Here is a 15,905-nt window from a genome sequence, read left to right as displayed (position 1 = left end):
CGAACTTTCGCTGCCCTCGCTGCTGCCAAGTCATGGTGCTTGACAATGCAACAGAGTGCGTTCGGTTGTCCTGTATGGAGCTTTTTGTCCACGCGCACTGTTACAATATCCGCGAGTTGAGAACAAAGTGAGCAGGCGAGCTTCGGTGTGCCCGCAGCGCAACTCATTGGTGGGCGGCAACGAGGCATTCATTCCCGCAAAACGTGGACTCCGCCGTCTCTTGTCGGCCCGGATGTGCGTGGAAGTAAGGGTGTACCCTCCGCTGCCTTGTACCACGATGGCACGAGGTTGGCATCGCTCTTTCGGGGAACATTTCCGTTGTGTGACGCTTTCCTAATCGCTCGCGTTTTTTTTTTCCATCAAGTGTGCCTGTAAGTATTATTCTAACTGTCCTTGTTAACTTTGCTAACGCCACGTGTTGCTTCTCTACAAATTCAGAAAATATCAGCAACGTGTTCAGCACCAGCGGCTGCATTTCTCTAATTCCAAGTTCGTCGTTGTGCTGCCATCGATATAATCATAATTAGCACATAAAGGACACATCTTCCAAAAACAATCTTCCAAAAAAGTCGCGCTCCGCCTTTTGAATAGCCATGAACCAACTCGACCAAATCAAAGTTTTACTAACAGCCAACACCGGGTGCTTAACGTTGTATAAGGCTACGGAAAGAGGAAAACAGTTTTTGACAAATGTGAATGCAGCAGAGCTGTCGTTTTAGCACATTATTTTTTACTACACATAAAGTCATCGTAAGAAGTGTCCAGGTGTTTTTTTTTAGCTTTCTGCAGCATTATTCTTGGAATAACAAAGAGCTTGCGGGTACTATCATCGTGATTTTTATTTCTATTTAAACGGTCTGCGCTGCACCGGAGTTGAACTGAAAAGAACCCGTATGATAGAAAAGCTGCAGCCGCATATGTGTCAGCGGAGAACAGCAATCAAGACCAACTCCAAATTTGCATAATTGCAGAGATAGTTACTTATCACTATTTATTTACACTTTCCTTGTTAGACTAAAATAGGGCAATTGGATCATAACCAGCCGGAGTTAAACTATGCGTATGTGATATGTTTTTGTTCATGCCACTTGGCGATGGTATCTTTTTCGTCCAGCATGCAGACGAAATTGTGCCATAAATTCAGTATACGCAAGCTATAAGCAATTTATGATGGCAAACTGTGACAACATGCGTGTGATCTGTGAACTGAAACAAAGTCTATATAGTTAGTTGAGGCTGAGGGCATTAATGCGATGGCAGAGAGCGAGTTTTGAAGCTACAGCGCGGAACGCCACTGACTCGTCCACGGGGTCAACACTGGCTTGCCTATTACACGACTGAAGTTGCTCTAAGTTAGCCGGCAAAGGGATGGACCAATACTATCTTGTACTGCAGTTTATGGCAACGTCGGGCGGTCTTCCTGCCGGTATCTGCCCATATGAAGCCGCGTTTGGCCCAGTGTTGATATGCTCTAATTATGTCTGTCTTGTGTTGCATGTATTCGTAAAGCAATTTGCTAGAGCGATGGCTGTAAACGAGAAGAATGAAGCAATTTTTTTTAATGGAGATCACAACCTGGCTTTGCGTTACTATACTGTGCCTGTACTAGCAGTTTTCGTTTCGCATTCTCTGTCTATTAGCTCTATTCGGCAGAAATAGAAGTGAACCTTTTTCGCTTTTTCTTTTTCGACGTGTATTGCTGCGCCTCCTCGCCAGGATATTCAAGAAACTGCAATAGTTGGCCCAGCATGTAGCAGTGCTTCCGCGAATACGTTCGTGAACGAAATCACAATATGCACAAGCAAGTGAACGAAAGGAACGTGCGAGGCAGCCAGTATACACAGTGACGGTGCTCACAGTGGCACGATTGGACGAGGATGCTGGCGGGCGGCTGGAGGACGTCGCCGGCGAACCCGCAGGCTTGTACACCGTCACCGAGGGTGGCGCTGTGGCCGACTCCGGCTGCGCGTCCTTGCTCTTGCCGCCAACCTCGGGCTGGGACATGGCGACTCGTCACGCGCCGTCCACCCGGTAACTGTGCCAGGGTTTCATGGGTGGAGCAACGTTTAAAAATCAGCGCCAACATGCTGCGGCACAATTTCATGGGCGTAGCACGACTGAAAAACACCGAAATGAAAGTAAATCGACGCAATTTTACTCTCGTGAAGTAAGCAGGAATAATACCACAGATACAGTGCGCTTGAACAGTGAAGAAAAATTGTTTATTGCCTCTAAAAACTCAACCAGCCGTGGTAAAGAACGTTTGTCAACCAGTGACACGTTGCCGTGAACAATCGTCCACGGAAAGAAATTGCACTTGAAGGGTCCAAGAGTGTGCCTAAGCGTGTGCAGGCCAGCGGAAGATTGGCAATGCAGCTTATGCTTGGTGACTGACTGCGGTCTAACGTCGGCCAATGGTGACTACTCTGTGCCCACTACTGTGGGCAGCTTAGCCAACGTTGTGCTTTGCGTTACCGGACAAGGTATTTAATCGGTCGAAGTGGTCTCCAAGATTAGCCCTAGGAGAGTTAAGCAGGGCCGATCTAGGCGGCGGACCTACGTCCTTCTAACCGCAGGCGTGCCGTTGTACTTCAGCAGGTGACTGGCAAATAAACCCTCGTAGATCACCAAAAGGCATCGACACTGACGGGCTCTCGCCTTGCAATGAAGGGAAAGAGCAAGCGCATATTTTAGTCATCGTCATCAGCATATTTTTACGTTTATTGCGTGAGAAATGCCTCTCCCAGCGATATCCAATAACACCTGTCTTGCGCTAGTTGATTACACTTTCGCCTGCGAATTTCCTCTGCAAACGGGAATCAGCTAAGGCAAGTAAGAAGTAATTGCATAACACCTCTCCAAGCGCTATCGAATTAGGCTTTTTGAATTCGAACTTGTCAAGTTCCGCCATGCCCATCAGGGGGCACGGCGGAAGCACCGAGACGATGCGTCTGAAGAATCCCTTCGTGTTTATTGTGCAGGCCGTCCTTTTCACTTCTTCACCTGCACCGGCCGAGGAACTGAACACCGACAATCTACCTAATGCTACTACAACTGCGCATCAAGTTACCGGGTTTGACACGTCGTTTCACTGTGCCGACGATTGTCTATGGAGCCTGCGTGGTTGGAGAGCTACGCCAGACGTTCACGTGATACCAACGTCATCGGCGTCTCCTACATGTGTGTACTTAAGAGACTGCACTGCACGGCTCACTACCAGTGGGGGCGGCGGAAGCACCGAGACGATGGGTTTCAAGGATCCTTTAATGTTTATTGTGCAGGCCCTCCCTTTCACTTCTTCACCTCTACCGGCCGAGGAACTGAACACCGACAATCTACCTAATGCTACTACAACTGCGCATCAAGTTACCGGGTTTGACACATCGTTTCACTGTGCCGACGATTGTCTATGGAGCCTGCGTGGTTGGAGAGCTACGCCAGACGTTCACGTGATACCAACGTCATCTGCGTCTCCTACATGTGTCTACTTAAGAGACTGCACTGCACGGCTCACTACCAGTGGGGACGGCGGAAGCACCGAGACGATGCGTTTCAAGGATCCCTTATTGTTTATTGTGCAGGCCGTCCCTTTCACTTCTTCACCTCTACCGGCCGAGGAACTGAACACCGACAATCTACCTAATGCGACTACAACTGCGCATCAAGTTACCGGGTTTGACACATCGTTTCACTGTGCCGACGATTGTCTATGGAGCCTGCGTGGTTGGAGAGCTACGCCAGACGTTCACGTGATACCAACGTCATCTGCGTCTCCTACATGTGTGTACTTAAAAGACTGCACTGCACGGATCACGACCAGTGGGGACGGCGGAAGCACCGAGACGATGCGTCTCAAGAATCCCTTCTTGCTTATTGTGCAGGCTGTCCTTTTCAATTCTTGACCTCTACCGGCCGAGGAACTGAACACAGACAATCTACCTAATGCTACTACGACTGCGCATCAAGTTGCCGGGTTTGACACATCGTTTCACGGTGCCGACGATTGTCTATGGACCCTGTGCGGTTGGAGCGCTACGCCAGACGTTCACGTGATACCAACGTCATCTACGTCTCCTACATGTGTGTACTTAAGGGACTGCACTGCACGGATCACGACCAGTGGGCATGGCGGAAGCACCGAGACGATGCGTCTCAAGAATCCCGTCTTGTTTATTGTGCAGGCCGTCTCTTTCACTTCTTCACCTGTACCAGCCGAGGAACTGAACACCGACAATCTACCTAATGCTACTACACTGCGCATCGAGTTGCCGGGTTTGACACATCGTTTCACGGTCCCGACGATTGTCTATGGACCCTGTGCGGTTAGAGAGCTACGCCAGACGTTCACGTGATACCAACGTCATCTACGTCTCCTACATAAGTGTACTTAAGAGACTGCACTGCACGGATCACGACCAGTGGGGACGGCGGAAGCACCGAGACGATGCGTCTCAAGAATCCCTTCTTGCTTATTGTGCAGGCCGTCCTTTTCAATTCTTCACCTCTACCGGCCGAGGAACTGAACACAGACAATCTACCTAACGCTACTACGACTGCGCATCAAGTTGCCGGGTTGGACACATCGTTTCATCTTGCCGATGATTGTCTAGGGAGCCTGTGCGGTTGGAGAGCTACGCCAGACGTTCACGTGATACCAACGTCATCTACGTCTCCTACATGTGTGTACTTAAGGGACTGCACTGCACGGATCACGACCAGTGGGCATGGCGGAAGCACCGAGACGATGCGTCTCAAGAATCCCGTCTTGTTTATTGTGCAGGCCGTCTCTTTCACTTCTTCACCTGTACCAGCCGAGGAACTGAACACCGACAATCTACCTAATGCTACTACACTGCGCATCAAGTTGCTGGGTTTGACACATCGTTTCACGGTGCCGACGATTGTCTATGGAGCCTGTGCGGTTAGAGAGCTACGCCAGACGTTCACGTGATACCAACGTCATCTACGTCTCCTACACGTGTGTACTTAAGAGACTGCACTGCACGGATCACGACCAGTGGGGACGGCGGAAGCACCGAGACGATGCGTCTCAAGAATCCCTTCTTGCTTATTGTGCAGGCCGTCCTATTCAATTCTTCACCTCTACCGGCCGAGGAACTGAACACAGACAATCTACCTAATGCTACTACGACTGCGCATCAAGTTGCCGGGTTTGACACATCGTTTCACGGTGCCGACGATTGTCTATGGAGCCTGTGTGGTTAGAGAGCTACGCGAGACGTTCACGTGATACCAACGTCATCTACGTCTCCTACATGTGTGTACTTGAGGGACTGCACTGCAGGGATCACGACCAGTGGGCATGGCGGAAGCACCGAGACGATGCGTCTCAAGAATCCCGTCTTGTTTATTGTGCAGGCTGTCTCTTTCACTTCTTCACCTGTACCAGCCGAGGAACTGAACACCGACAATCTACCTAATGCTACTACACTGCGCTTCCAGTTGCTGGGTTTGACACATCGTTTCATGGTGCCGACGATTGTCTATGGAGCCTGCGCGGCTGGAGAGCTACGCCAGACGTTCACGTGATACTAACGTCATCTACGTCTCCTACATGTGTGTACTTAAGAGACTGCACTGCACGGCTCACTACCAGTGGGGACGGCGGAAGCACCGAGACGATGCGTCTCAAGAATCCCTTCTTGCTTATTGTGCAGGCCGTCCTTTTCAATTCTTCACCTCTACCGGCCGAGGAACTGAACACAGACAATCTACCTAATGCTACTACGACTGCGCATCAAGTTGCCGGGTTGGACACATCGTTTCACCTTGCCGATGATTGTCTAGGGAGCCTGTGCGGTTGGAGAGCTACGCCAGACGTTCACGTGATACCAACGTCATCTACGTCTCCTACATGTGTGTACTTAAGGGACTGCACTGCACGGATCACGGCCAGTGGGCATGGCGGAAGCACCGAGACGATGCGTCTCAAGAATCCCGTCTTGTTTATTGTGCAGGCTGTCTCTTTCACTTCTTCACCTGTACCGGCCGAGGAAGTGAACACCGACAATCTACCTAATGCTACTACACTGCGCTTCCACTTGCTGGGTTTGACACATCGTTTCACGGTGCCGACGATTGTCTATGGAGCCTGTGCAGTTGGAGAGCTACGTCAGACGTTCACGTGATACCAACGTCATCTACGTCTCCTACATGTGTGTACTTAAAGGACTGCACTGCACGGATCACGACCAGTGGGCATGGCGGAAGCACCGAGACGATGCGTCTCAAGAATCCCGTCTTGTTTATTGTGCAGGCTGTCTCTTTCACTTCTTCACCTGTACCGGCCGAGGAAGTGAACACCGACAATCTACCTAATGCTACTACACTGCGCTTCCAGTTGCTGGGTTTGACACATCGTTTCACGGTGCCGACGATTGTCTATGGAGCCTGTGCAGTTGGAGAGCTACGTCAGACGTTCACGTGATACCAACGTCATCTACGTCTCCTACATGTGTGTACTTAAAGGACTGCACTGCACGGATCACGACCAGTGGGCATGGCGGAAGCACCGAGACGATGCGTCTCAAGAATCCCGTCTTGTTTATTGTGCAGGCTGTCTCTTTCACTTCTTCACCTGTACCGGCCGAGGAAGTGAACACCGACAATCTACCTAATGCTACTACACTGCGCTTCCACTTGCTGGGTTTGACACATCGTTTCACGGTGCCGACGATTGTCTATGGAGCCTGTGCAGTTGGAGAGCTACGTCAGACGTTCACGTGATACCAACGTCATCTACGTCTCCTACATGTGTGTACTTAAAGGACTGCACTGCACGGATCACGACCAGTGGGCATGGCGGAAGCACCGAGACGATGCGTCTCAAGAATCCCGTCTTGTTTATTGTGCAGGCTGTCTCTTTCACTTCTTCACCTGTACCGGCCGAGGAAGTGAACACCGACAACCTACCTAATGCTACTACACTGCGCTTCCAGTTGCTGGGTTTGACACATCGTTTCACCTTGCCGACGATTGTCTATGGAGCCTGCGTGGTTGGAGAGCTACGCCAGACGTTCACGTGATACCAACGTCATCTACGTCTCCTACATGTGTGTACTTAAGGGACTGCACTGCCCGGATCACGACCAGTGGGCACGGCGGAAGCGCCGATACGATGCGTCTCAAGAATCCCGTCTTGTTTATTGTGCAGGCTGTCTCTTTCACTTCTTCACCTGTACCGGCCGAGGAAGTGAACACCGACAATCTACCTAATGCTACTACGACTGCGCATCAAGTTGCCGGGTTTACACATCGTTTCACGGTGCCGACGATTGTCTATGGAGCCTGTGCAGTTGGAGAGCTACGTCAGACGTTCACGTGATACCAACGTCATCTACGTCTCCTACATGTGTGTACTTAAAGGACTGCACTGCACGGATCACGACCTGTGGGCACGGTGGAAGCACCGAGACGATGCGTCTCAAGAATCCCTTCTTTATTGTGTAGGGGATGCAAGACCATTTGGTTCATTCTTACCGAAGCAACAACGTATGCCTCTTGCTTCTGCCGTGCCCACGGTCCATTCTTGATCTTACATTGATGATGTATCACTTTTTTCTTAATTTGTTACCGTGTTGTGGAGACATTGAGTCTAATCCTGGTCCTTCTACTGAAGACATTCTTAAAATCATACGCGACGACATACGAGACCTCAAGCAAACGACGAACAGTAAACTTAAAGAGTCTACCGACAAACTGTACGCCATTGACAGGAAATTGGATAACACAGCTTCAACCGTTACCAAATACACGAGTAAAACTGATGCCTTGCAAGAACCAGTTCACGGCTTACTTTTGAAGATTGACGACCTACAAGCAAGGCAAAACTAGTTGGTTATACTTCCCTGGTGCGTCCTCTACTTGAATATGGGGATGTCGTTTGGGGCCCGCACACTAAGACTGATACAGTTAGGCTGGAAAATGTACAAAAAAAGGGCCCTCAGCTTTATTTTTAATGCCTATCTGATCTCCGTTCAAGGTATGGTCTTCCAACACTGGAGGAACGCCGTAAGCTACACCGTCTGAAGATGCTTTACACGATAGTCAACGGCCAAACAAAAATGAATTTTGACAAATACTTGCAGTTTAACACGTGTAGAAGTACCCGCGGAAAGCACGAACTTACCCTTATTGTACCCCAGGCTAGAACTATCGCTTATCAATTTTCATTTTCTCCTAGAACGATAAGAGAATGGAGCAGGCTTCCACAAGAGGTAACGAACAAGCGTATTGCCAACCCTTCCTTATCGGCTATTTCTCAGCTGTTAGCAAGGCACGCAATTCCTTTCGTACCGAATTTTTATTCAACTCGTGTCATTAGTTTTAGAGCTATTGTTCTGCGCAGTAGCGTACAAGTATGATCTCTGTTGCACTGTGTGTGAGCTTGCTGAGTTCGAATTTTATTTTGACATTTTCATTGCTTGTACTCTATCCCTTTTTATTTTCCATGTACCACTCCTGCTTTGGCTGCCAAAACGCAGCTGGCAGTATTTTGAAATAAGTAACTAAACTAATTAAATAAACAATTGCCGATTTCATCGCCCACGTAATAATCAGCAGACCACGACTGCGCTTCCCTTCCTTTGGCACCCATTTTGTAACTCTAAGGGTGAACCAGTTATCTGTCCTACGTATTACATGGCTTCTTGTCCTACGCATTGTACAGCTGTCCCTTTTACCGCCGCACTTGCGATACTTGTAATTTAGCAGTTGCGAATACGCGCTCGTGATCTACAGGAGTTCAAAAGAAAAGCCGTGAAAAGTAATATAAGTGCAAATGTAGAGGCAATATATGGGTCCAAACTATGACCTGTTTTTACTTGATGAAAATTTCTATTGTTATCTTTGCTACTGTTGTCGCTACGATATTTTTTCCCTGATAATGTGCGTGATACTGTAAACTTTCTCATCGTATTTTTCTCTTCCTTTTGCGCGACAATTTCTTTTCTCTTCGATACACAGGCCGTAATACTACTCGTGTTTAACATAACAACGACGTGCGCGATGCGCTCGCTCTGAAAGCAAAAGCGGGCATCCCAGCAATCGGCAGCGCGTTTCGGAAGTTGTTGCAGCCAATTTCGTGAATGCTACATGCTGTTGCGACGCCGTTTCTCCCACCTCGGACCGACGTCACTGTTGGGTAGCGTGGCGTTGTAGGTTGGCTGCAAGCGTCCGGTAGAGTATGGCGACCAGGCAACGACCAGACGACTTGTAGGGCGGAACTGGCACTGTTTCTTCAAATGTCGGTGAAGGATAAGAAGAGAATGAATGATTTGAAAAGTAATTGCGGAGCCCTTAAATAGGTCCACTAAAATTGTAGGCACTATCTTCACGTGACGTCACGTGACCGAGTCCCCCTCGGTGCTCTTCGGCTGCTCCCACTTTCCTCGGCGATGCATCCCTGTTGTTGCTTTGCGGCTGCTCCTTCTCTGCTGGGCGAGATTGCACGTGCCCGTTCTTGCTTTGCGGCTGCTTCCACTTTCCTCGGCGACGTTGGTCCGCGCAAAAGGGTCTCCCGTAGAGTCGGGCAGTTCGCGGAAGGGGTTTTCCCGCACAACAAGGAAAACATACAACAGGGGCACAACAGGGGCCTGTATGCACTGCGGGGCGTCCGCCAGAACGGCGATCACTCGAGAGAACCATAACAAATTAGGGATCCATCCTCCGTTTCGATGAGGCATGGTGGTTGAGCATCCTTTTTGCTCGGGGTCTTACACGCTAACCGTAAGAACGCCTGAAAACTTCTCTGATTTGTCCGCTGTAGATGTGCTTTGCTGATCGCGATGCGTAACTCGATATAGAACGATTTCTAAACGGCTCTGGCCTCGTAGTTCCGCAATCACTTGGTTCCGAAATCACGTAGTTGCACAATTCGGCCAGGCAAAAACTATACAGCCGACTCTGAATCGCGTTAAAAATAATAATATCTTGCACGATGCGGTCGCTTCGAGTCAGTTTTAGTCAACTTCATATATCCCAAACGCTTGAAAATATGTTTGAATTATCCGAGAAATAGGGGCTTTGCTGATCGCAACAGGTGACATGACATAGTATTCCTCAATGGTTCTAACATCGTGGTTTCGGTGTCACCCGCACGCATGCGGCAACGAACGCGGCTAGATATACGATACATTGTCGGCGAACTTGAACAATATTTAACGTAGTGTGGAAAAAACAGAAAAACAAAAAACTTTCAGTGCTTACCTGCAATTTCCTAGTCGCGTATTGACGAGGATACACCGAACAGCTCACGATCCCGGCTGCCTGTCTCACGCAACGGAGAAGTCATTCCTTACGAAGTGGAACTCATACTGAATCCGCCTTATCTCGAAATAAATCGGGACTGTGCTTCCTTAAGTGGGTTCTGTCGAGCGTTTGAGAAAATGATGGCTATGCGGTGCGCGCTCGCCAGCTCCCCGCCCCGCATACGACAGCAAGACTTGTTCACAGCAGCGTATGCTACTCGCGGACTATGTTATTTCACCAATCCCTAGGGCTAGTTCAAGGCCCCTTTAATTGCGCGCCGCGAGGCATATCTACAAAAAATGGCAATGGGCGTCACGTGAATTAACGCCCTGTTTGAGGCAGGTACTGCAGCAATGAGTTCGCGCACTTGACTGTTTGGACCGGAATAAGTCATACGAGACATTCGGCTTTAGTTTGGATTCCAAAAGCATCTTCTGCCTAATGTCCTCACTGCCGCGGGACAGCCACATAAGTTGACGTACGATAATGACAAATCGCTTTACCTAATAAAAATATTCAGTATAATTCTTTTATTTTTTTTACCTTGCGACATAAATTGCAATTGCGAAATTGAAGACAATATATAGTTTGTGTTTGCTTGAAAGAATGCCCAATACTGGCACCACTTCCGAGGCACTCGTCCCGAAAATATGGCCAAAATTGCATTCGCGTTTCTGTTTAGATCGCCCTGAATTGATTGTCGTACGCTTATGGCAAAATTTTAAGCTGAAAGAACACCAAGGTACTTTGTAGCCTATTTATGGCCGGGGTGTTTCAATGGAGCTGCTAGTCTTGTGAATTCGCTAGTGAGTTTCAATTTTGTAATTACAGTAGATGCTCTCAGCAAATATTGATAAATGTTATTGGTAATTATTTTTAAAAGGTAATTTCTGATACCGGTTACTGGCGTTTCTTCAAGAATTCCACCTGATAATGTGCCGCACAGCTAGCTGATGGGGCGGATTTCAAAAATACAGAGATCAGTTCGAACAAAGAAGGTAAAACGCCATCATAATTTTTGTCATGACACATTATCGTGCGGAGTAGCGCCTTATGCTGCAGGTACACCTATCCTTACGGTAAATCCGAACTGTTGCAAAGCATAAGATTACAGAACGAACGTGCAGGTGATATAGCAGCGTACACAACTTTGTTAACCGGAACATCTAAACCAATGCAGAAAATCACACTAATCCCACTCATTGTGGGTATCGTTGTATACGCGAACATTTTATGGGTTAGCCATGCAGAATGGCGAACTAGGACGAGACGCACTGCAGACTGGAGCGATCAACGCCTTCCTCAGCCACCACGGCGTACCTCGCAGAGAAAGCGGAATTCGGAGCGAAAACCTTTGGATTGCCACGTTGTACGACGTGCTGTTAGGCCGCTCATCTCTCGAACATGCAGAATGAGCGGTGTAGGGCTGCATGATTGTTTTGTATATACCTTCGCAGTGCCGCGAGTTGCCCATGTGTTTTGTGAGTAGGGAGGCGTCCACTCCCCAGCGCGTCGGGCAGCAACCGTTTATGTTTTTTGAGGGGCCGGACGGCCCGCGTGGTGTCGGGTGACGAGCCGCGGCGCGCGCCGGGGGGGGGGGGGGGGGGGGTGCGGTGCGGATGCGGAAAACGGATTCGGAGAACACGGTCTTACGCGCACTGCGTTGGCAATCCGCCGACGGTCATAATAGGTCCACGCAGACAAGCCTCGAGTGGGACGGCTGTACGCGTTGTTGTGGCGCCTGCTCCCGAGTCCCCTGCTGGTTAGAGACGCCGCCGACGTTTAGAGGGGCCTGGCAATGTTTACCACGTGTTGCGCGTATGGAGCGGGGCTTCACTCCCCTGCGTGTCCGGTCGGCAACCACGTGCATCTTGTTTTGAGCGCTGAGAAGAGCCCGTGAGGTGTCGAGTCACAACTTGTAGTGCGCGCCGTAGATAGAGGCGCGGTGCGCATGCGGAGATCGCGTTTGGAGAACGTCGTCTTAGGAACACCGAGCCTGGATGCCGCCAACTGTCACTATTTTTTCACGCGGAAAAACCTTGAGGGGGGACTGTGCTACGCGGTGTTGTGGCACCAGCGCCCAGGCCCCCTACTGGCTAGAAACGCCGCTGAGGTTCGAGAAGGGCTCAATAAATCGTGCGTGCCTGGCGTGTTTGCTGAGGCCTTCACTGACCACGTGGAAATAGGAGGGGAAGGCGAAGTTGTGGGAAGAAGGAAAATAGGGTTGTTTTCCAATGCATTTACTTTTGAGAGTAAGGACAACCCTTTGGGTTGTGGCTTAAGCAGACTTTGAATTCTCATTGGCAACTGCTTCTGTATGAAGGGCTAACGGTCCTGCCGCCATTTTTCTTTGGCTCTTTCACCTATAACAATCGAGACGAGGTGGTTGTTCCTCAGTCTAGGATGTAATCACTAAACCTGATAGACCAGTAAGCACCGTACGATGCAATGCTAGTCTGGGCCGTAACGACTTAGTGGTAGAACAGTGAGACTCGGTTGGTCGTATGTAGTGACAGTTGTCCTAGGCTCTAACTTAAGAGAAAGTAGAAGAGTAAGGCGCTGTTAACTTGTGTGTTTTGCATCAGTGTTCTTTAGCCAACTTTGCATTTGACTGTGTAAACATTTTTGTTGCAATATATCTTAAGTTTTGTTGCCTCCAACATGCCTCCTGCTTCATCAACACTGATAATCACCTTGAAGAGACTTTGGTCGACTTCAAGGAGAAAAGAACAAAATCTAATGTGCCTAGCGTAAACGCTCTATAGCGCCACACTAAGATAAGAGAGGCGTAGCGAATTACAGCGACGACCGGGTCCCATAATCTATTCCTCATCGCAGACAGAAGGTGCGCGACCTCACGTTTAAAGCGAAGATTTCTTGCTGAATTCTGAGGCGCATTTTCGTGAGTATCTGCCCTCTAACGCTGAACGCGTTTAATTTAACGAAGAATGAGTTTATCAGTTTACCGTTTCAAGCATAGAGCTTCATACAATAAATACTACATGGAACCGTGGCCCTCGTGTTTAAGGGAGCTGCAATGAGCATGATGGTTAGTGCATGGATTTGCCTCAACTTCTTACTTCGAGCTTCAAACACCAGTGTGTCATTGCAAACTCATCGTTTTCAGAATCAGAATCAGAATCAGAATCAAGAAGTCTTTATTGAGTAACACAAACAAAATGTATACACAGATATTTGGACCGATAGCCAATGAGGCTAGTAAGCGGTCCAATACAAAATAACATATAGGACAGCAATCACAAACACATTGAAGAAAAACTAACTTTGTAGCCTTGCTTCCATTCCCAAAAAATGTTTCTTGCATGTCAGTTTGAAATTCCGAGCTTGCTTTACTTCAATTGGCAACGAGTTCCAAATTTTCGCTCCTGTAAATTCTATTCGTCTTTCTCCGCACGCATTATGGCAAATAGGTAGGTTAAAATTGCCATTGCTCGCTTGTCTAGTGTTGCGGACGGGAATACTGAATGCACCAAGAGGTAAGGGGTAGTTGGTATTTATAATGTTATTAACCATAAGAGCTATTTTGTAATCGCGTAAGGTTGTGAATGACATGATTTGCATTGCGTCAAAAATGTTATTGTTAGAACTATTCGAAGAAGGTAATCCCATGGTTTTCAAGGCACGTTTTTGTAGTCTTAGCAATGGTGTTAAATACGTTTTGTATGTGATTCCCCATGATTCACTGCAATAACTGAGATGACTGTGACATAATGAAAAATACAGTGATCTAAGAATAGCAGGTGGAAAGTGCCGCCGTGCCTTAGACAAGGTAAAACAACCGTACGCAACCTTTTTACACACACTGTGCACCTGTTCCTTCCAAGACAAGTGGCAGTCGAACATGACCCCTAAATATTTAAAAGAAGACACACTATCAATAACATTGTTGTCAACACATATAGAAAAATCACTTAATTCAATACACTTTTGTTTTGAACGAAAAATAACATATTTAGTTTTTTCAGTGTTTAAAGTTAGATGATTATTACGAAACCAGGTCGAGATACGTTGGAGTTCATTGTTAATAGGATTTTCTATTGATTCAAGTGAGTTGCCAGTAAAGATAAGTGCAGTGTCATCCGCATACATCAAAATTTGAGAACACTGTATTGCATTGGGGAGGTCATTAATAAAGAGCGAAAATAAAAGCGGTCCCAGAACTGACCCCTGGGGTACACCACACGTAACAGTTTGGTATGCAGACTTGAACTGTTTGAGGACAACTTGCTGCTGTCGTGAAGAAAGATAACTTTTAAAGAATTCAAGGGCCCCGCTACGCACACCATATGCTTCCAGTTTCATTAAAAGAATGGAGTGTGAGACTGTGTCGAAAGCTTTTTTGATGTCTATAAATACGCTTACAGCAACATTATGGTTATGAAGAGTCCAGCCTCATAATAATTAAATAAATATGACAACAATATACGACGGCAGAATTCAAACACTTCTAGCCCACAAATCTGATATTGAAACCATTCAGCCACGTAGTCGTTCTTTTGTTCTTCATTGTCTGATACGCAAGTTCGCCCATTATCAACACCTTAGTTAAAGAACAAGTACGTGAAAGGCAAATGTAACATCTCCTACCCAGCATAACTGCAATCACATCAACATTGTCTTACTTTTGTCAAGGGTTCTAGAGAGAGAGAGAGAGAAATGTATTTACAGAAAGGCAGAGAGGTGGGCCTGAGCTATAGCTTGCTCTGGCCTGCTACTCTACACTCGCGAAAAGGCACGGGGACGGAAAGGCTGATGAATGATGATGGTATAAGAAAGAGATGCGTATATACAAATTAACAGAGTTGTGGAATCTCTAAAGTCGTGCGTCCAGCCCAGTGACTTGGAGAAAAGCTGTAGCGGCTCTTGTTACCAGGGCTGCGCTGTTTGCATTAGGCCAAGGACCTAAAAGAAACCGGTCTGATAGCAGTCTCTCATCAATCTTTGCAGTGGAAGAGACAAGTTGCTGTCGTTCTTGCGTGTACGTGGGACACACGCAAAATATTTGTTCAAGTGTTTCTGGCACCTCACAGCATTCAGTTTCCGCTAGTATCACAGGCATCTATCATATGTCTATAACGGTTGGTGAATGCGACATCAAGACGAATCCGGTGCACCATGCTCGTGTGGCTTCTTTTGAGCTTGTGAGGCATACGAAATTTCATTTCTTGGTCCCATTTGTGTAATCGCTTGTGTCGTCGATCTGGTTGGGTCCAGTTTTCCAACGTAGAGTTCCGGTTTAAGCGACAAAGCAGGGCGTTTGTGTCTGTTCGTGAGAACGGAATGCGTACTTCACAAGCATTATCTAAAGCAGTTTTCGCTTCAGCGTCTGCGTGTTCATTCCCGATCAGGCCACAGTGTGAGCATATCCACTGAAAGGTGACATTGTGGCCATTTCTAGTTGCGTGGTCGAGACGTTCTGTAATTTCTATAGCCTTGGAATAATACGGGCCCCATCTGAGGACACAGTCAATCGTTTGAAGAGCTGGCTTGCATTCGCGGAATATCGTCCATGCGTGAGGAGGCTCCTCGGAGAGAAATAGAAGTGCCTCCTGGATAGCAACAAGTTCTGCGGCAGTCGATGTTGAGCTGTGGTCTAGTTTAAACCGCCAAGCAAT

The 15,905-nt window shown here is 47.9% G+C and overlaps 1 protein-coding gene across 2 annotated transcripts in view; it reads right to left on the bottom strand.

The window, feature by feature from the left end:
• LOC139047121 (uncharacterized) overlaps positions 1-15,905 on the bottom strand; it is a 97,152-nt gene that overhangs the window by 40,769 nt on the left and 40,478 nt on the right. The window contains exon 3 of one of the 2 annotated variants that reach the window (XM_070521093.1): positions 1,858-2,035. The exons of the other annotated variant lie outside the window; for it this stretch is intronic. Within the exon in view, the coding sequence (XP_070377194.1) occupies positions 1,858-2,004 (147 nt within the window). The 5' untranslated portion in view covers positions 2,005-2,035. The remainder of the gene's footprint in view (positions 1-1,857; positions 2,036-15,905) is intronic. 2 annotated transcript variants of the gene reach the window in all.

Source organism: Dermacentor albipictus, chromosome 6, assembly GCF_038994185.2.
Source record: "Dermacentor albipictus isolate Rhodes 1998 colony chromosome 6, USDA_Dalb.pri_finalv2, whole genome shotgun sequence".
In the NCBI taxonomy this organism is placed as follows: Eukaryota; Metazoa; Arthropoda; class Arachnida; order Ixodida; family Ixodidae; genus Dermacentor; species Dermacentor albipictus.
The sequence above is the reverse complement of the archived record's forward strand: the minus strand, read 5'-3'. Positions and strand labels throughout refer to the sequence as shown.